The sequence below is a fragment of the Dipteris shenzhenensis genome, chromosome 11 (assembly GCF_047967505.1).
Source record: "Dipteris shenzhenensis isolate YYH24624 ecotype China chromosome 11, Dip_SZ_1.0, whole genome shotgun sequence".
Taxonomy (NCBI): Eukaryota; Viridiplantae; Streptophyta; class Polypodiopsida; order Gleicheniales; family Dipteridaceae; genus Dipteris; species Dipteris shenzhenensis.
Genome location: NC_141606.1, coordinates 6159938 through 6182648, shown reverse-complemented (window position 1 = coordinate 6182648; position 22711 = coordinate 6159938). Strand labels below are relative to the sequence as shown.

Below are 22711 nucleotides of genomic sequence, written 5' to 3'. Positions count from 1 at the left end.
TTCTCGACCATCCGATTAGTGAGCTCATATACAAGTCCCATGGTAGCCCCTTCCCTATCAGCCAGGCGAAGGATCTTCAAAATAGGTGCACAAAGCTTCACAATGAGTCTTGCATCCTGCCAAAATGAAGCACCCAATATAATAGAAGACACATGTTGTGCTTTCACGGTGCGCGACACGTTCTTCTTGCAATACTCATCACTGACAACCATGCGGCACAATCCATTGTATACCCTCTCATCCAACAAGTTTGCTAACATGATAAACACGTAAGTAAACCATGTTTGTGCTGGTTTCACCAATTCCTTCTTGCTGAATTTCCTATACATTGCTAACACGGTGTGTTTCCGGGTAACAAATCACACAAGAAGATCCAGACCAGCTATTAAAACTAAGAAGAATCAATCTGGACAAACTACACCCTTTAAGTCCCATCCTTATCCCTCTCGGAATCCACCCCAATTTTGAAGCAACTTTGTCCCTCCAAAACCAAGCATTTAACTTATGAGGAGAGAGCAATATATGAGAGGAAGCAAATACTTCAAGTGTGGGGAGGTAGGGCATATGTACAAAAACCGTCCTAAGAATCCAAAGTTTACAGAATCTAACTCTAGCTCATCAAAATCACCCATCTAAATTCATGCCATTGATGATTTTCAGGGAAAGACATGGTTCTAGAAGATTGTTAAAAGCATGGAACAGACAATTGCACGACCACCGAGCCCTCATTTTGTTGGATGCACGAGTCACGGATAATTTCATGTCTTGGCAATTGGCAAAAGAATTAGGGCTCAAAACAAGAAAAAAAGTCCATGCCTATTTGAATTTTGTTAAGGACGTTCTTGAAGTCAACCATATTTCCAAAGCAGTAGCGAGTCTGTAAGAAATCCTAGATTTACTATATTTAGAAATGTGCTAAGGAGCAGAAAGGAGACTGAGAAAGCAGAGAACAAGGAATAATTGTATTGCTTGAATATCTGTAGGGTGGATGTTGTGTCATCCATACAATTGGGCCTCTCTTTTATAGAGAGTGAAGAGTCGCACATGAAAAGGTGTGTACTCCAAAGGGTATGTGCATGAAGAGGTGTGTACCCCTTGTGAAGGGTGTGACCCTTGATGAGAGGGTACATTACAATAGGAATGTCTCTTCAATAGGATGTCTCTTGTGAAGGGTTGTGCCTCATTAGGAAGTGTCCCGTCGAAAGGGCAAAGGTTGTGCCTCTTAGGAAGTGTCCCGTCGAAAGGGCATACCCTTCCACAAGTGTCCATTCATCAAACCATCCATAAGTCTAGAAATAGAGAAAGGAATACGTCACAGATCGTGACATCCCCTCCCACTCAAAAGAAGACCCTGGTGGAGATAATGAACTGATGTAGAAAATATCACGGTAAATTCTGAAAATACTGCTGTAAAATGTCAGGGTACTGCTGTAAGTCTTCATCAGACTGCCAAGTAGCATCGGAGTCGTCCAGATCTCGCCAAAGAACAAGGAATTCCGTGATAAGTCGATGTCGAGTCTCTCGCTGTCAATGATCCAGAATACGCTCAGGAATAAGGAGAACATAATCGTCTTCGATTTCTGGGACATAATCACCTGCAGGAGGAACTGCTTCATCGCCTGGAATGTACGTCTTTAGCCAAGAAATATGAAATGTTGGATGGATTTTACCCCATGATGGTGGTAATTTCAATTTGTAACTTAAAGGTGAATTTTTCTTGACAATCCGGAAAGGTCCAAAGTATCTTGGTCGCAACTTAGGAAACACAGACTTAACCGTCTTATAGCGATGTGGGGCTACAAATAATAGCACCATGTCACCAGTGTTAAATTCCAGGTGACGTCTATGTTTGTTGGCAGACCGTTGATACCGCTCTTGCGCTTTTCGCATATGATCCCTGACTTGCAGTAGAATGTCTTGCATTTCTTGAACCAGTTGATCAGCTAGGGCCACTCGATGTTGAAGTACAAAATTCGTTGGTACAATCGGAGTGTGTCCATAAGCTGCTTGGAACGGAGTCATGCTGATGGCACTATGGAAAGAGTCATTATAAGCAAACTCAAGTAGTGGTAGATACTCTTCCCACGCTGCGAGGCGTGACTGAACATAATGTCGAAGCATTTCTTCCAGAACTTGGTTGACTCTTTCAGTCTGACCATCTGATTCTGGGTGGTAGGCTGAACTGAACAGTAGAGTTGTACCCAAAGATTCGAACAGGGAAATCCAAAAGTGACTGGTAAACTTAGGATCTCTGTCGGATATGATATTCTTGGGCAATCCATGGTGTCGGAAGATGTGTTGTATGAAGAGTTTGGCTATGTCCGGAGCCTGTGCACTGCTTTTGCAAGCAACAAAGTGTGCCATTTTGGACAAGCGATCAACAATTACCATAATCTGAGTGTTACCTCTGGAGGATCGTGGTAGTGTTGTAATGAAATCCATGGAAATACTTTCCCACCTTTCAGTTGGAACTGGAAGAGGTTGAAGAAGTCCTGTTGGAAGTCGTCGACTTGCTTTCATTTGTTGACAAGATATGCAAGATGTAACCATTTTGATGACGTCGCTTTTCATTTGAGGCCAGTAGTATGTTGCACTGAGTAACCGATAAGTCTTATTGATGCCTGGATGGGCAGCATAAGGAACTACATGATGCTCTTTTAACAAAAGACGTCGAACATCCTTGTCATGTGGTACACAGACGCGATCTTGATAGTACAGAAGGTCGTCTGTATAAGAATAGGATGAGAAAATCTTTCTGTTCGGAAGTCGAAGGTTGATCTTTTGAAAGAACCTGTACTGCTGTGCCGAAGTCTTTATCATTGAAATACTTTCCTTTGAATGAATTCGGAACATCCACAGATAATGTAGAGATTACCATAGCTGATCTAGAGGTAACCTACTGAGAGCATCTGCAACTACATTGCGTAGTCCTGGTATGTACTCAATGGTCATGTGAAAGTTGGCCAGAAACTCAACCCAGCGTGCTTGTCGAGCGTTCACGACTGGCTGAGTAAAGATATACTTTAGGGAGTGATGATCTGTCTTGGCCACCGAGTCGGCTCCCATGAGATAATGTTTCCAAGAGCGATAAGCATGTACAACGGCAAGAAACTCCTTATCATAAACCGGGTATTGGGTTTGGATATCGGAATGGTTATGGCTGTCAAAAGCAATAACTCTGCCTTCTTGCATCAAGACTGCTCCTGTAGCGATGTCGGAAGCGTCAGTCATGACCTCAAATGGAAGGTTTGGGTCAGCAATAGCCATAACTGGTGTGGTAGTGAGTGCTTGCTTAAGTTGTTGGAAACTATATTCTGTTTCGGGAAGCCACTGAAAAACTGCTGTGCTTTTCAATAATTCGGACATAGGAGCTGCGATTTCGAAAAACTGATAGACCTTTGTATGGTAGAAGTTTGCCAATCCGAGAAAAGAGCGGACATCATGAACATTCTTAGGAGTAGGCCAGTTTCAGATTACCTCGACCTTCTTGGGATCCACAGAGATGCCTTGAGCTGAAATAACATGTCCCAAATATTCGAGTTGGGTCTTGAAGAACTCACTCTTCTCAATGTTGATGTAGAGAGAATTTGTGCGGAGAACTTCAAATACTTTGTGAAGATGTTGTTTATGGTCATGTAGGGATCTGCTGAAAACGAGGATGTCATCGAGGTAAACGATGACGAACTTATCGAGGAAAAGCCTGAAGATGTCGTTCATTAGTGTCATGAATGTGGCTGGGGCATTGTTTAACCCAAAAGGCATGACCAAACATTCATAGTGTCCATACTTTGTTCGAAAAGCTGTCTTGTACTCATCGCCTTCTCGTATACGAATTTGAAGATAACCGGAACGAAGATCAATCTTGGAGAATTGTGTTGCGTGTAGAAGTTGATCGAAGAGGTCATCGATGCGAGGCAATGGATACTTGTTTTTTATAGTGAGCTTGTTGAGGGCTCGATAGTCGATGCAGAGGCGCATTGACTTGTTCTTTTTTTCCACAAGTAGTACAGGAGATCCGAAAGGGCTGCGACTGGGCCGAATGTGACCTGTGTCGAGTAGTTCGGTAACCTGTCTTTGGATTTCTTCATTTTGAGCGTAAGAAACCCAATAAGGAGGTTTCGACGGTGGATTACTGCCGGAAATAAGTTCAATTGGGTGATCCACTGGTCGTCGAGGTGGTAACTGCTTTGGCAATTCCTGTGGAAAAATATCCACGTAGGGCTGGAAAAAAGGTTGGTTGAGGTATTCAGGAGGATCCTTTGTTGGTGTCTCCTCTACTGCTGTAACCAACAGAAGTGAAGTCTTTACTTGATGTTTACGAACCCACTTCTTTACTTGTAGGGCAGAGGCAACTGGGGTTGAAGGAGAGTCCCTAGAACCAGTTAGCTCAATAAGTTTTCCCTGGTGGACAAACTGGATAGTATGGCTGCGAAAACTGATTGATGGATCATAGTCGTAGAGCCACTGTTGTCCAAGTATGACATCGTACCGAGAAAGAGGCATTATGTCGAAGTTCAACTTGTTCGTATAATGTTGGATGCGAAAAAACAAGTTTTTGATCCTGGTGTTGCACAAGAAAGTTGTTCCATTTGCGAGTTCAATCTGATAGTCCATGAGACTAGGACTGGTGGTCAACCGAAGTTTGTCAACCATAGAACTAGCTAGGAAGTTATGAGAGCAGCCACTGTCGATGAGGATAGTGACCGTTGTGCCACGAATCGATCCTTGAACACAAAGTACTTAAGTGGCCAGGGAAGGTTCGGGGTTGCTGGCAAGGCTCAGGTGGATGGTATTCGCCATTCGCACAGCTTTGCCTTTCTTGTCTTGTGCTGAGGTAGCATCTTCTTTTTGGGACGTGCTAGCTTCCATATTGGAATTTTGCTTTGGTCGCTTGGGACAATCGAACCATCTATGGTCGCCTGTACAGATGGTACAAAGTCCTTTTGAGCTGGAGTTGTTCTTCTTGTCAGTGGCCGCACCTTTATGTTGGGGATGTCGGTAATGACTTTGTGAAGAAGAAGAAGCGCGATCCTTGGGGGAGTGCTTCAGTTGGAATACAACAAATGATTTCTGAGGTAACTGAGACTGTCGCTGACCTTGATTACCGAAGTTTTTTCAAAACCTGGTGTTATCTTGAGGGCGAGCACCTTTGGCCATAGTAGAGTTCTGTGTGCGATTAGCACTCTGCTTCCCTGTGTTTAGGAAATCTGTAATGCGCTCTGTGTAAGCAATAGCGCCATCTATGGTGGTGATGTTTGCTTTAAGAACATTAATGCGTAACAAGAGATTTAGGCCTGAGATGAAAGCATGAAAGCGATCATCCTCAGTTAAACCATCAATCTCCAGCACCAATGTGGTGAACTGAGAGATGTACGAAGACAGGGAACCCGTTTGCTCCAACTGTCGGAGTTTTGAACGTGCTTGGAAGTCCGCATTGGCAGGTATAAACTGCTTACGGAGCACGTGTTCAAAACGTTCCCATGTTAACACACTTTTTCCGTCCTTTAAGCGTCTTTGCCACCATAGAAATGCTGTATCCTTGAGGAGGGAGGCTGCCAAGGCGATCTTTTTGCCTTCAGTGAGGTCAACAGTGTCAAAATACATGCGCATTTTAGCGAGCCATTGGTCAACTGTTCGGCGATTGCGTTGACCAGTGTAGGCTTTCGGAAGTTTGACGTCAAGTCTTTTAGTTTTGGAAGCTTGAAGTAATCGGTAGAGGGCACGTAGTTCAGTGTTTTCTACCTCTGGTGGGAAGGAGTCCGCAGAGTCGTCTGGTTGCGTCACGTCATCCTCTGTATGTGCGGTACTTCGAGAATCTTGAAGTTGTTGAACTTTCTGAACCAAGTCGGAGATGCTGTCCTGAAGCTGGGATATTTGAAGTTGCAATAGTGAGTCGCCTTGTACGTTGACTTCAGGGGTCTTTTTTGGACTTGATTCTTTGATCTCTGGAGAGGCTTCACGTGAGCGGTGCGACATGTCGGAGATCCCTATGAGAAAAGCGCGAACTTACGCTCTAGTTTGTACCATTCCTGGAAGAGGGTTCGGGCTGCTCCCTCAGGTTGCTCATCTTGGAGGGGGCAGGCGAGGCAAGATGGAACCACCCGTGGAAATCTGGTAAGGGAGGTCCTGTCTGAGGTAACACTGGTGATGCTGAAAGTGGTGTTACTCCTCGTGAGAGGACGGGGGTAGGTAGCAGAGTCCACGGATCTGAAAAGGGATAAGGAACTGCTGTCGGAAGTGGAGGATATCCAGGAGAGGGAGTGCCTTCAGAGTGTAAATACTGACTTGGAGAAGGTACAATCTGTAGAGGAGGATATCTGGGAGCTAAAGGAGGTGGAGAGTACCCTGGAGATGCCGAAGGTAAGGGGTAAAATTCTCTCCAAAAATGGACAGCAAACTCTTGAGGAATATCGTGTTCAGGGTATCTTCGTGTCTCGTGGAACACAACCTGTACTGTGCTGAGGAAGTAATGTAACTGAGGTGCCTCACGCAGAAGGTAGAGGATGTGGTCCAAGTCACTAGGAGGGCACGTGACACAGAAGACCCAAGATGCAAAGGCTCCAAAATGGGCTGGCTGTGCAATTTGAACACGATATTGTGTGGTAGCTGATGCCTGAGGTGTCCTTGAAATGCCGGGTGAATTACCAGGGGTTTCCATGCTTTAATGTGGATTCTTTCATTTGATGTAATTTGTTAAAGAGAATCCTTAAAAGCAGATTGGAAAGACTCCACCTGGCAATAATTTAATCTGCCAAGTTGTTGCGTAGAAGAAGGCTGCAAGTCGGTGTCCGGAGATCCATGGTGCAATGGTTTGCGAGGGACAGAGTCAATGCCAGCTCCTTGAGTCTTTCTCATACTGTTTCCTTCAAGATCTGCCCAAAAAGAACTCCATCCTGAAAGACTTGAGGAAAGGATAGATCTTGTACATGCCACCTCATCGTCATACACAGCCTCGATAATAAGGATGGGACCAGCCAGCTCGCACCCGTATCCAGATACACTTTGACCATGGTCTAGATGCCGTGTATATGGGCCACTTGTCACGCAAGCTACCGACCCACTTCAGAGATGACACAAACCTTTCACATGCTTCAGACGCTTTGGTTTCGGTGGTCTAGGATGCCTCCACCAGGTCCTTTCCCACGACTCGCTTTGCCGCCCGCTCCCCATGTGGGAAGATGCCCCAAATCCATGGTTTAATGATGAGTGCCGAGAGACAAGACCTCACCTCACACGAGAGCACAGGCTTTGGGACATCTGACGAGACCAGAGGCACAACGGATCTACCGGCATTGACACGGCATAAGAGGCTCTGAGGCAAGCTTTCCTATCACATAGGATGGATGGGGTGATTCGATCTTTTTAAAAGAGGTGACTCCACCTTTGCTTGGGGACTTTCGTTTAAGGGGAAACCCCCCATCCCCATCACAGATCCAGATGTTTGGCACACTTATGCGACATCCCTCCGTCTCAAACACCACCAGACAGGTCTTCCCTCCCCATACCCACCACATGCAGATTGTTCACAGCATAGAATGTGCGAGCTCCTTTAAGCTGACTCCACAATTGAAGAGCCCAGGACCACGAGGGTTACGTATTGAGCATTTTGCAAATGGACAGGAGGTCCTCGCCCCGATCCTAGCACAAATGTTCGATAATGCCATGTGCCATGGTTTCCCCCCTGCCTAGAGTACCACCACTATTGTGCCGATACACAAAGCAAGAGATCCCATGGACACTGAGAATTACTGTACCCTCATGATTGGTCATACATTGGCCAAGATATATGGGTCAATACTAGAGAGATCAGCTCCTTCGGAGACAACATTCCACCCTTGATCGCATCTTCACCTTGCGTGCAGTCATCACAAAGGCGAGGTCGAGATCCCAGAAAGTCTATGGATGTTTTGTAGATTTTCTGAAGGCCTTCGATAGAGTCCCACGATTTCGCATGATCAGACAACTTTAGGAGATGCATATCCCAGGAGACATGATATGGGGAGTGATGAGTGTATATGACTTAGTAAGAGGGAGAATACGTGCTCTTGGAGGCCTGTCAAATTGGATTGAGAACACGATAGGGGTGAAGCAAGGATGCCCTCTCTCACCGACATTTGGGCTTTACATTGATGAGATCACGACCCTCATTAACTGTCTGGGGGGCGAGGGATCATTGTTGGCTGATCTGATGATACAGATTTTACTGTATGCAGATGACATAGTCCTCAACAGCAAGGCTAGACACCACCTAGAGGCCCTGGTGGTGTTTTGCACAGAGAGAGAGAGAGAGAGAGAGAGAGAGAGAGAGACTTGACAGTCAACCTTGGGAAGACCAAGGTCATGATTTTCAACGCAGTTCTTCAACGACACAACTTACCGAGGGGAGCCAGTGGAGATTGTACACTCATACACTTACCTAGGGGCACCCTTTGCAAGTGCAGTCTTCCCGATGACACACAGCTATGGCACAACTTACGCAACGGCAGGGAGCTCTAGCTTGACTAGAGAGACTATGCTTTCACACGCATTTCCAAGACCCCCCAACGAAAGAATGGACATTCAACACATTAGTGAGAGCGATGGCCATGTATGCAGCACCCTTCTGGGGGGGTCATTTGTCAACAAGACTGAGTGGCGGTGTTTCAAGAGGTTGCAAGTGATGATGGGATCCAGGATGATTTGGAGCCATGTCCCCCACCAGATCATACAGGCAGAGTTTGGCATGACACCACTCCAAGTTGATGCCATCTTCCAAACAGTCACTTATCTCCACAAGGTCTAGACCTTACCTTTACTTCTTTTTCTTTTTCCAAAGAAAGGTAAATTCTATTAATGCTTGAAGAAAACCATACAACCAACTTCCTCAAGGAGCTGTCGATGAAACAAGAAAAGAACAGGTTGCCAGGCTACAAGGTCGACACCCGTTTCCGGATCTCATGGCACCACGCCTATAGAGATTCCGGAACAGGAGCTAGCAACTATGGTGGTGGTCTATATCCCCAGCGAATACCACTCGCGGACATCGTGTAGAAGATGCCTACCGGCCAAATCTGGCGGAAGCGCTCCCGTCTCTGACTGTCGCTCTCGAGCATGGAGTACCACGCTCCCAAATGGCGCGCAAGGTGAATATGATATCCTGCCAAATGGCTACTAAGGTAGCTATCAGAGAAACCGCCTGACCTCCCATCACCCGACTGCAACGGGTCACCCAGATGTTCTCATCTTGAATATGGTCTTTCATAAGCATATGTTTGCATTTGTTTGAGCTAGATACATTTAATGCCCTCATAACAACTCTATATGCTGTTAAAGTGTGCCAGTTTCTCTTTCAAGGACATATTTGGTCAAGTTCTCCTCCTTTTTTGGTTGTTCATGCCATTGAAATACTTTCTCTTTGTCTGATCTAACAGACAAGTGTAAGCGCTTCCAGAAGGAGACCAAGGTAACAACTTCTGATTTTTGGATCAAGTACCAACCTATTCCAGGTAAAATTTTTTTACACCATCCTTCAGGAGAGGTGGTGAGCGTGGACGGGAGGGCTGAATTGCATCATGAATCTCAATTTGGGAAAACCTACTACCCATGTACCTGTAGGCCGGTGTGACAAAGTCGATTGCAAAGGCGTGGCCTCCCTCCGTGAGGCAGGCCACCGTCCCCCACATAAAACCCCTACTCATCCTCCGCGTGCTAGCAACAATCCTGAAGGACACCAACCATATCCGCTATGCGACAGGGCAGCCCCAAAGACAGTGTGGGATCGTCTCTAGAACTCCATCCACACAACTAGTGCATCATCTGCTCCAGCCAAGGACCAATGGGCAAGCACCCATGCGCCAACAGCCAAAAGAAATAAGAGATCTTCCACGGGTGTAAACTCGTCCAAAGGCGAGGCCAAAAGCGACCTATGACCTCTCATGGGACATCCTACTCTAGCCAGTGGCGTTCCCTCGTGCGGGACCATGCTACTGCCTCGAGTAGTATACGAGAAGAAAGAGACCTCCTCCACCCGGTCCGAGTGCCCAATGCGAGTTGGACACAACCACTCCCCTGGGTCCCACTGAATGTCACACAAAGGTCTGCCCTCCCAAAGCCATAAGCGCCATACTGCTCCATCCGGATCGATAAGACTATGGAGGGGTCGATGTACCAAGTCTTGTCCATGCGGCCCACAATCCTCACCCTCTTCCACTCTATGTCCTCTAAGTCCACCTTTGTCTCCTCCTCCATCTCCGACTCAGCCTACAAAGATCCTCCCTATGCCACTCGATAAAAGAGACTAGGGGAAGCCAAGAGACCCCCGAAAGAAGCGTATCCTGAACGGTACCCCTATCCATGAGAACTGTCTTGACCAGCAATGGGGGGTCCAAGGGCTCCGTAATCCCTCCCACCAAGAGTCGGGGATCGCCTCCTCAATCTCCTGTATCTTGGTGCCTGCTCCTCAGAGATAATAGAGAGCCTATCTACGAGCCTCTGTCTCTCTGGGAAGTCGTATCCAAGTCCGGAAGGATCTAGCCGGTCCATTGTCCCACTGTGCCCATCCGATATGAGTCCGCTGCCCAAGCATGTGCCCCTCCGAGTCTCTGATCTCCAAGTGCCACATGAGCGGCTATCTCTCAAACTCCTCTCTGCAAGACAACCTAGCCCGGATGAGTCCTCCTTCCAATCTCTGCCACACTCTGTAGAGACTCCGCATCAACGGCAGAAGAACCTTCCCTGTCAGCGGAGCCTCAGAGAAAATCCACCAGTAGGACTGCTACCACTGGCCCTAAGTGTGAGGCGTGTTCCCAAGAAGCCCCCGTTGTAGTAGGAGCTTCCAAGGTTCCACCCCTGGGGTGAGGCCTCACACTTCAACTTTGCATCTCAGGATCAATAATGCCAAGTCCACCTTGTGCCTGGGGCAAAATCACTGTCTGCCAAGCCACTCTGGCCCTGGTGTTTTGGGTGCCATCCGATCCCGACCAGGGGAAGTTCCGAACCAATCGACGTAGCAACCTCGGTGAAAGCACCAACAAGAAGCCATGTACCCTGCAGGATGTGGCAAGGAGTACCTGGTTCACCACTAGAGCACGCCGTGCAAGAGAGAGTTTCGCGGAGCTCCAGTACACGAGCTTCCGCCGAACACTCTCCAAAACACCGGGCTGAACTACTGCTCTGCCGAAATATCGATGCCCACTTGACAGCCCATGTATCTGGCTCTCTCTCCTTTCGCGATCCACCGAAAGCCAAAATCTGTGCCCCATCCTTGAACCTCCTGGCTCTCCTCCGTGCCAGTGAAGAAGCCAACAGATTTGGTCCAATTTATGCGACCTCCGGAGGCCTCGCAATAAATGGATAACGCACCTTTGACCCTCTCTAGACTAGCTGTAGAAACGTCAACATAGAGCATTGTATCATCTGCAAACTCCGAATCTAGGAGCTCCTCCTCCTGTCGGATCGGCAACCTCATCCCTGTAAGGCCAAGTGTCTGAGAACGCAGAAAATAGCCCACCGCTTCTGCCACAAAAAGGAAACGATAAGGAGCCAATGGACATCCCTGTCTCACTGAATGGGAGAGCGGGAAGATCTCGCCTATATGGCCTCCAATGATCACCTGACTGGAGCTGCCTGCACATAAAGCAGAGATCCCTCTAATCCACCTCTCTGAAAAGCCGAGTCTCTGCATAGTCCCCTCCAGGAAGGACCACTCAACTCTATCATATGCCTTCTCAAAATCCAGGAGAAGGATAGCGAGAGGCTGTGCTTCCTCCCTGGCCCAATCAACTGCCTCCTAGAAGGTGAAGATATTATCTAGGATGCTGCACTCCTGGACAATACCGGTCTACGTCTCATGAATGATATCCGGAAGGTGGGGTCTCAGGCGCAACTCAAGTCCTTAGCTAAGATCTTGTAAGTTGTGTCTAGAAGGGTGATCGGTCTCCACTGTCGAATATCTGCTCTATCTCCCCCCTTCGGAATCATGCATATCCAACCTCTGCTCAGGGAACGAGAAAGAAGTCCTGAGTCAAAGATCTCATGAAAGGCTAACCGGAGTGGGGTGGAGATGTGCTCCCAAAAGCAATGAAAGAAGGTCAGGGTCAAACCATCGTCTCCAGGGCACTTCTGGGCTGGAAGAGCCTATAGGACCTCCCACAACTCCTCAACCATGAACGGCTCCTCCAGGCATCTACTAAGGCTCGATGAGACCACTATGGGGACCTGCTCCCAAACTACCTCTCTAGCCAAAAGAGTGGTAGCCGAGACCTCCGACGATTGGAAAAGGTGGCTATAGAAGGATGTAGTCATCTCGAGAATCTCCTGTGGGTCTGAGTGCATCTGTCCTTGGGAGTCCCTAAGACGTTGCAATTGGATCCCTGTTAACCGTGGTCCTGTGGTCTGGAAAAACTGGCCGGTCATCATGTCCCCCTTTTGGATCCATTTGGCCCTAGAAGAGTGGTAAGAAAACTCTACTCTGCAGACCTCTAAGTCCTGTAACTCCGAGCGTGTGCCCTCCAGGCGGTCCCACAGCCATGGACCCTGGGTCCTGCTCCCTGAGTCTCTCACTAGACGCAAGATCTCAACGCAGAGCCCGCTCCCGCCGCTCCTGAAGAGCAGCTCGCCGTCTCAGTGCCTAGCCCTGTAGCTCCTGACTGCTCTGTTGTATCCGCTCAGCCGCCCATGCTACCAACCCCTCAATGGGACTATCCACGGGCTGACTCCAGATCTCTACCAATGCCTGCTGGACGTCGTCCTCCTGTAAAAGACTGTCTGGTATGCGGACTCCCCCATGGAGGAATTGTTGGCGAGTGGTCCTACATCGTGGTACCTGCTAGAATGCCGGTGGACCCACCGCAGAGTCACCAATATAAAATCTGTCCAGAAGCTCTAGCAGTCCATCATACCGGCTTTGGCCAAAGGAAAAGTGCAGGCTACCTGGAAGTATGGTAAACTCTGGCTCGCAACAAGGATCTCTGCCACTAACCGCAAAAATAAACTGCTCCTGAGTGCTCTTCTCCCCCACTGGCATATCTGCGAAAGAGGCTCCTCCCTACTTATCCTCCATGAACTCCAGGTTATTGAAATCTCCCCCAACAATCCATGAGTCCACCTCTGGGAGGCAATCTGTGAGCCGCCGCTAGAAAGCCAAGCGGTGTTGCCTGCGAGCCGGTGCGTACACGTTTAGGATACCAATCTGTGCCTCCCCTGCCTGAAGGCCCATCCAAACTATGCGGCCAAGAATGAGCTCACCCTGTGCAAAAATCTCCAGGGCCAGCACCTAAGATGCTGAAATGCAAACCCCACCGCTCCTACCAACTGTTGGGAACTAGATTTCCTTTCATCTCCCAGAGAGGAGGTGGTGACGGCGTGCCATGTCTGCTGCTGAGAACATATGCTCATGAATCAAAAGAAGATCAGCTGACCTGCCTACCAGAGCCCTCTGCAATTCCTGACGTAAAATTAGGTACTGCGACGGCTGGCTGCGCGCACGGTCATGAAGCCCGTGCACAATCCAACTCACCACCGTCAAAATCATGGAGATGGGGTGGTAGTGAACAAGGCTTGCCTGTGCTTGAGAGCCTGCTCAAGGAAGCCGGATTTCAATGACTTTGCCAAGGGTTTAGCGAGCGAATAATCAGTATCTGTGCGCTGACGAACGCGTTGCCACTAGCTCAATCCCCACTCTCCGAGCCCAATACTGCATGAAAGAAACATCTACGCCAAACAAGTCGGCGCAATGTTGGAGCGTCCAATAGTCAAGCTGTGAAAAGATTGTCTCTGCAGGTAGGCAGATCACAGCTACAACTAAGCCTGAATAGGCTTAACTGGAGAAAAGCCAAGCTGATAATATCTAGAGCTACCATGGGCCAACCAAAGATCCATACCTTGAGGTCCCATCCACTCGTCCATCATCTCGTAAACCTAATGTTCCATCATCGCATCAAAAAGCTCTGGGGTCCACTTCTCCATCCCGATGGAGGTGAAATGGAGGATTCAAACTAGATAAGTGCGGGAGCCAACCACACTAAGGCCCCCTTTTCGGGGCTGTAGGATCAAAATGGTCAACTCCAAGGGCATCAGGTACATATCCAGGATCTCCAAAAAGTTGCAAGGACCCAGTTGCCAAAACTCCCGCAGCAGCGACTGGCCCGCTCCATAGTTACCAACCGAAACGGAAACGGAAGAAACGGAGTTTCCAGGCCCCGCCGAAACGGAAACGGAAGAAACGGCAATATGATACAATTTATGTATAAAAATTTATTTTTTATACATAATATAATTATCAATAGAGTGCAAATCATACATAATACAAATTACAATTATCTATACTTGAAGGCTGAAGCTTCAGGCTTCAGCCTTCAAGCATCAATGCATCATTCATGATTCATGCCTCTATGATTCTAAATTCTTGAATGATGCTTCAATAATCTGAAATCAACATGTATCATGAGTCATGACTAACAAGTTTGGCATTACAAGAATCTGAAATTTAGAAGTTTGAAGTACTTAAAAGTTTAAACTTAGCACACAAGTTGAAACTTGAAACTTGAAACTTGAAAGTATTCAATGTCCAGACTCCATAGATGATCATGATTCATGATCCACAAATTTCATGATCATGACTCATGACTCATGAGTCATGCAAGACTCAAAATAAAAGCACTCATGGATGATATGAAAAAAAGCAGCAGGACTACTGATCATCTGCATCATCCATGGACTCCTCGTCATCGTCATCCTCTGCGTCCTCAGATAAGTTCGAGGCATCTGTGTCACTGTCTGAAGAAGAATCATCAACATCAGGATCAGGACCATCGGGTGCAACTGAAGTACTAGCACCATCTCCAAATGGTTGAGTGTATGATCGTGTGTGGTGTGCTGGTGCTGACAGCTCCTCATACAACATGGTGTATATGTCCAGCTCCTCCTGTGGGATATCTGGTATGACCTTCATCTTCTCCACGTCCACCTTGTCTACATTCACTTGGCGAGGTTCGAGGCAGCCTGCGGTGAACTCAAGGAGACGGAGGTTGCAATGACAAAACACCAACCGCTCAAATTGAGCCGTGCTCAATCTGTTCCTCTTCTTTGTGTGAAAGAGGGCCCAAGTGCTCCAGTTCCTCTCACAAGGACCGGAACTGCAGTCCTGTGAGAGAACACGTATAGCAAGGCGTTTCTGCCATAAGCCAATTAAGTCGAGACAAGTATCAGGAACTTGATAACTTTAAACATATTTGTAGTAGATAAAACTTCAAATTACTTAACGACTAAGCTCCAACTAGTGGCGTTGGAACTTGTCTCTTAGACTCTTACCAAAGTAGGAGTACAGTTGCCATATTTCTCCCACTAGGAGACAGGTTACAACTGTGTCTCTCGGAGCCTAGCCGTAGGTCGACCAAAGAAGAGGCTGTGATTGCGGAACAATAGAAGTTCATCCTCCAGTCTTCGTTGCATCTCCAAGTCACCACCCGTCCAATTTTGTAGATACTGTTGCATCCCCTCCTCCAACTCGTCATTCTCATATTGCTCTTGACTGCGCCAGAGCGGATGCAATACATGTGCCACCGCATGGATTGGGCGGTGGAACCAATTCCACCGCTTATTCCATATAGCACGGATGGACTCAACCCTAAATCATGCCACAAGAAATTAGAATGCATTATGCATGCAAAATTCATAGACTATAGATAATAGTACATACATAATATATATCTGAAAATTCCAGGCTTCATGATAACAAATTGCCATTTAGTAACTACAATAATTATACATATTACAAAAGTAAAAAGTCTTACTTATCAGGCGATAGGGAAGTGTTTCTGTTGAGGGCCTCTCCAATCTTGTCCATAAACTCGTACAAGAGCCCTAATGTGCTTCCCTCCATGTCTGTGATGCGAAGCACCGTGTAGATAGGATTAATCGATTCGATTAATGCCTCCGCCTGATTCCACCAAGACTCATCCATGATCATGCGAAAAATTTTGATAGACTTTGCTTGGCCTCTATCATCCCAATCTCCCCACTCCCGAGACACAACCGTGCGCAACAAGCCCTGGCGCACTCGCACAAGCCTCTCCACCACTATGAACATGTAAGCAAACCTTGTGGCTGGAGGTTTCAATAGCTCAAGGTCACTGTAAGCCCGATAGATGCTGAGGACTTTGGGTCTCTTCGTGACAAACTTCACGATACGGCGGGCTGTGGAGAAGATGGCATCAGTCCAAGGTATCTTCCCTAGGTCCTCGATCAAAAGATCAAGGCAATGTGAGGCACAGGGTGTCCACACAATCTTAGGGAACTCATCTTCTAACATGGCACCCATTGACACACAATTGCTGCCATTATCTGTCACCACCTGCACCACATACTCAACACCTATCTCCCATAATGGCTGCCCGTAAATGCTCCCAAATATACAGCCCAGTAATCACTGTATCTGCAGTGGAAGCGTATATGGCTCTCAAGAACATGGTTCCCTTGCAAGAAGACACTAAAATATTGTACACATTCCTCTTGCGTGCATCTGACCATCCATCGCATAAGAGTGTGCATCCATATTTTTTCCAAGTCTCTTTCAAGGGCTTCATTTGGTCTTCCACACATTCCCTCTCTCTTCTTAGCTCTCTTGTCCGCAAGGCCTCATATGTAGGCCCTTCCCATTCATACCCAATGCGGCTTACGGCTCTCATGGCCTTCCTCCATCGTGTAGTCTTCGCCACATGAAAGGGTATTGCACATTGTATGAAGAGCTTTGTGAGCTCACTAGTGGCCTCCTTCACTGCTTGCTTTTGCAAGCGTGCTTGAATGCTAGACCTTTGCAGTGATCCTCTTTTCCCCGCACTAGCATCCACACTAATTGATCCATGTGGCAAGGGTGTTCTTGTGGCACTAGGACCCGCGCTCGATGTAGTTGATGCCCCTCTACTTCTCTTTGCAGAACCCAATGTGCTGGCATCATCCAATGGCTCAGTGTCAGCAGCCTCTTCTTCATCTTGCAGCCCTTGTCCTCCACTTTTTGCAGCCAAGGCTGCCATACGCGCACGCTTCCATTCTGTTAGGCCACCTTTCACTGCAGTAGGCACGAACTCACAAGGTCCTACATCCTTGCTGGGAACACCTGCTAGATGGTCTTTCACCCGTGTGACAGACCTCGTCTTGCTTATGCCGCAATAGTTGCATCTCCACTTCTTGGAGCCACCGCCTCCTTTATAACTATCCAGGAGGGAGACATGGACCCAATAAGCATCTCTCGGCATTGAGGAGGATGGAGAGGTGAGAAGGAGGATGGAGAGGTCACAAGTGACTCGTGAGAAAGGATGGGAGGTAGACCGTAGAAGGAGGATAGAGAGATAGAGGTAAAAGAGGATGGAGAGGATGGAGAGGTAGAAGTGAAGGAGGATGGAGAGGAGGAGGATGGAGAGGTAGAAGGTAAGATTAAAGAGAGGATGGAGAGAAGAAGGATGGAGGGATGGAGTCAGGAGAGCAGGCTGCCAAGCTGCAGGCTGCAGCTTGCAGGATGGAGAAGATGGAGCAAAGGATGAAGAGGATGGAGAGAGCGCAGAGAAGGATGGAGGTGACGGTAGGTCCAAGAGCAAAGGATGGGATGGAGAGAGCTTGAAGGAGGTGGAGAGAGGAGCAAGGATGCACAAGAGGAGTGGAACGGGAGGGAGGCGGCGAAAGACGAAGAGAGGCGGCCGAAATCCCGTTTTTAGGGTTAGGGGAAAAAACAGGGTTTACGAAACGCCGTTTCCGTTTCGGCGTTTCCGTTTCTGCCCACGAAACGAGCGTTTCGTGCAACTATGGCCCGCTCGCATGTGAAGGTATGAGGGCTTAGTCTCAGAGCCCCTCTCCCCGGACCTATGAGAAGAGACTGTATCCTGAGTGCTGGGAGAGGTGGGAATAGAAGCTTGTGCCTTCCCCTTACCCACAAAAGAGAAGCCCATCGCTGGTCCTAGTGGGGTGCCTCCTAGGGAGGGAGAGGGGACTGACAGGGAGGGGAGGATAGTGAGGGTAACCACCGTAGGAGGGGCCGGCGGAGAAGGCTAAGGTGGGGAAAGCGCAGAGGGGGGTGGCGGAGAGGGGTCAGGTGGATCTTGGGGGGGTGGTGAAGGCAACTGGGTGGGGTCAGCTACTGTCATAGCAGGGGGTGTAGAATCTCGTTGTTGTCATAGCAAGGGGTGTAGAATCTCGCTGCCGTGGTGTGTCCTTGTGACATCCTCTCCGGTCTAAGAGGGGGGGCCGGAGGCACTAGTGATCTGGGGGGCTCTGATGCCCGCTCTTGCTCCTGTGACGAGCAAGGAGTCTCTCCTCCAAACGGGTCTGAAGAATGTCCCAAAGTCGAAGGCACTCTCTCTGGGTCACATGATGCTCTTGTCGGCAAGTCACCATTCTGAACAACCTGTGTCTGAGCCGCTGCATGTGCTCTACTCTTGCGGCTGGCCCGCTGCCTTTGATTCTTTTTTGCCCATTTGCTCCTCTTCTTTTTCCCTGCCTTGGTCCATCTTCCTTCTGAGGGGGCTCCACCCAAGGAGTTTGGGACTCCAGCTACCGTCGCTCAAAATGCTACTGTGCCTGCCTGGGTGGACTCCAAGTCCCGCCCTCTCTCGTGTAACTATGCTGCCCTCGTGACACCTGTGAGGAGGGATGCGCCCTGCTCATTCCTCTCATACAATCTCTGGCTAGGTGTCCCTTCTGCCTACGCCTCAAACACTGCCCTGGTCGACCAGAGACCTCCATACGCTCGCAAAGCGTACCTCCCTCCAAGGTCTCTAGAAGCATCACCTCTGCAAGTGTGTTCGGGCTCTCTACCACTAGCTTGAGACGAGGGACTCCGTCATCCGTCACCACTGCCGACTCTGACTCTGAGGGGTACTCTAAAACTGTGCCAAAGGCCCGCCCTATGGAAGGGAGGATGGACCTGTATTCCCTTGAAAGCCCCGAGAAGCGGAGCATCACAAGAAAATGGGGGACATGGTGAGTCGAGTCCATGTCCTCCACTGTGAATCCATGGTACCAAGGGATGAGATAAACCAAGTGAGGGCCCAGGAGAAATGGGCTCCTCTCCACGAGAGCCAGAGTGGTATCCGGGGAGCAAAGCTGTAGGAGGAAAACTCCGCGTCCATAGATCGTGACCTCTTGAATGTGGTCGCCATCTAGTGCCAGGCTAGCCTGGATCCAATCCCTAATTCGTCTCCTTGAAGGAGTGAGACCAACAATCCTACCTATCATTGCCCTATCTTGAAGAAGATTCAGCTGAACCTCTTGCTTATCCGACTATGAAAGAAGCACTTTGACAACTGTGGGGGTCGAGGGTGCTGCCATGGAGCCCCTTTGGCCGGACCAAAGGTCGCTATCAAGGAGCCATGTCACTAGGATAAGCAATAAACTGCACCTCTCAGGGAACTGGGAAGAAGAGGATGAAGAGAGAGGGAAGGAAAGCGCCCGTGAGAAAAAGGTCCACCAAGAATGCCAGGATCACACCACTGCCCAAGAAAAGCCTCTAGCTGAACTTTGCATAGGAGAAGACTTGGAGGTGGTTCAGTAGAGGAAGACAATCACTCCCGTCACCGTGTGGCAGCCAAGAGAAATCGCGAGCAGCCAAACTCTTTGAGGCGTTCCATTAACTCAGGGTTGCCTTCATCAAAACATGTGCTTGTTGGGACTGGCGAGACCTTGAAAAGAGAGGCTTGGAGGCTCGTCACACTTTTGCCAGCCCGATTACAAGTCGCCTACAAGATCGAATGCTTGATGAAGGGCTTGCTGAAAACGACTAAAGCCATTGGCTGACCCACAATGGGCTGAGGGCCACTTTGACACTTGATCACGGGTAGGAACATGCTGGAGCTGGAGGCCACAAGCCACACGTGCCAAAACTGAAGGCCCCGGGCCTGAGTTGATGCCCGCGCAAAGCGGCTAGCAAGACCGATGCTCGTGCAATGGCCACAACCCGTATGATGGGTTGTGGCTAAGAACGTGGAGGGGGTCTCGGGCTAGGTGCACCCCCTTCGCGGTGACCTGATGTTCCGAGCGGACAAGGCGGAGCAAAGGAGAAGAGCGCAGGCGCAGGCGCGGGCAAGGGGGGGTCATTGGTGCAGCTTGCAAGATACATGCCTTACCTAGAGGGAGACTGCCGAGATTGGAACTAGAGTCGTCTATACACCTAGCTGAGAGGGGAATTAGAATGGCTTGGTACGCATGCGTATCCAAATGGTTTCGCAGCCAGGGCATGTAGATGGACCGTCTCCCCCCCTTTCAATATAGCTTAGATGTTCCAGGCCACTTGATTCCACGTGATGAGATCAACCGTACCATATGGTTGGACCTCCTCTACCGTGCTCATTTCCTTAGAGTATCAGTGGATGGATTGGACCTCTCTCCCAGCTAATTCACTTCCAGGATCACGTCTGCATTGGTCTTTATTTGATGGAGATGCAAGGGCATAGAAAGACCCTGTTGCGCCACATCAAAAAGCAAGAGGAGACAGTGACACCTGCAACTGAGCTAGATTGAGCCAGTGATGTTTGACAGATTTTAACACTTTTGAGTTTGCCCCTGGACATAGCAGAGTTGAGGAGGAGGAGATAGATGATATGAGGGCTGAGTGGGTCAGTTGGATGAGACGACGACGTGGAGAGAGGCAACCAAAGATCCAGAGATGGACCAAGGCACACAAGATGGAGGTCCAGCCCATCACCGGCATATTCCAAGGGGATCATCCCACCAGAGGGGTCACTATTGACATGGCCCCCCAAATACAGAGACCACGCCTCCCAGCACCGAGAGAGAACCCAACAGACACAAATACGAGACATTTTTGCAGCTCATAGTAGAGCCACCTTGGCACCAGGCTATGTATTTTGACCTTCAGTCTGAGAACTGAGTTTTTTTTTGCATTTGTTTTAACTTAGTGTTTAGTACTCTGCAAAGGGCCTTAGTGAGCCCTTGGCTTGTATGGGCTACTTTCTGTGATTGTACTTTGTCTCATAGACCGCAAGGCCTCCAGAAGACGTTAATACTTTCTTTCTTTCTTTCTTTCTCTCACAATTGGGCATGCCTCATTCCCAAGAGAGAAGATATGGCCAACATATACCATGAATGATGGATAATCACCTTCTCAAACACACCCTACAAGATCTTAGCCACAGATAGCTCTCGATTGTCCTCATCAAACAAACTGGCTTGGTTTGGTAACATTGTATGGAGCCTCAATTACCTTTCCAAGCAAGGGAAAAAAACAGCATTGTCTGTATAGAGGATTGCTACTTTTATAGTCTATATTGTTATGAAGTAACTCCACCATGTGGGAAAAGTTTATAGAGGCTCGACCATGTATTTAAAGCTCATGCAAACCATTATCATCATACTTGGTTCAAGCAACACACTAGCGATTGGAGGTGTTAGAGGCATCCCATATGCACAAAAAACTTGAATGTGTTTGCTATATGTCAAGCCATCTTTCTTTCTTTATATGTGTGCTTGTTTGTTTCATGTTTATGATTCTAAAGCATTTTGCTTATGTGTTCATGTGTGTTGAATTTTAAGATTTGACATATTGGTTAAAACCCAAGCTTACGACAGCACAAAAGCTAGGTAGCTCAAGTCAAACATCTACAATGAAGGTAGACCAAATCCTATGCCACTTTATAGAAAATTGAAAACCCCCATCAAGTGAAAGTCTCATTGAAACTTTCCATGAAGAATTTTCAACAAAAGACATGTTTTGTTTGACTATTGTTATGAAACTTTTTTCACATAATGTGGGAGGAAGGCTGATAGTAGTACTTGTTATATCGAACACATACTATTTGCATCATCATACTATACGACTTAAAAAGCACGCTTGCAAGACCAAGATATCAAACTTTCGCTTATTGTTTGGATTAAAAAGCACACTCCGTAAATGTATACACATTGCAAGACCGGGACACACCAAGTTCACTAGAATTGATACGGGAATTTCAGAATTTTCACTAAATAAAACCTATTTATGAGAGAATCATAGACAAAAGGCTTTAGAAAACTATAAGTGTTGGAGCCATATGAATGATGTACAAAAACATCTAATCTATCACTCTTTGAATGCTGAAATGATGAGCAAGCCCAATGATGTTTTCAAACAGACACTTTCAATTGGGCACGGTGAACAATGAAATGAATCATCACGCTAATGATAACCTAATTTAAAAGGATCTCTATACAATTATGAGGCATCGGGGGGGGGAGGGAGAGAGAGAGAGAGAGAGATGGTTTTTTTAATGTTTGGCGGGGGGACAAGGGTCATTGCAAGCAAGAAGATACTTACCAAGAAGCGCTCAAGAACAGGCACAAGCGTGCTCAAAGTCCCCCTGGGAAGATGTTTGGCAATCATAGAACGCACGCTCATACTACAAAAAGCACATACAAATAAATGAAAACATAAAACTCAAAACAAAAGGCCATTCACATATCCTGCCTGTTCTCAAATCAAAACATTCTGTTTGAAGCTCCTCATACATCTAATGACTTTCAAAGTTTAAATGTAGCCATCTAGAAAATACACTTCAAAGTTTAAATGTATAGCCATCTAGAAAATTCATTCCATGATTAGATCTTTTCCAAAACTTTTGCATGCGCATAAGTGCGTGTGCGCACACGCACATGCAATGCTTAGCTTGAGCCAACCCTCTCGTTCCACAACCTCACGAAGGCTTGCCTCACGACGCCCAGGTGGGACTAGCAAAGCAGACTGGAAGAGGAC

At 47.8% G+C, this 22711-nt stretch overlaps 1 protein-coding gene across 1 annotated transcript in view; it reads right to left on the bottom strand.

Annotated features, from left to right (window-relative positions):
• LOC147896540 (wings apart-like protein 2) overlaps positions 1-22711 on the bottom strand; it is a 120727-nt gene that overhangs the window by 4645 nt on the left and 93371 nt on the right. The window contains exon 13 of the mRNA XM_087381455.1: positions 22277-22358. Within this exon, the coding sequence (XP_087237581.1) occupies positions 22277-22358 (82 nt within the window). The remainder of the gene's footprint in view (positions 1-22276; positions 22359-22711) is intronic.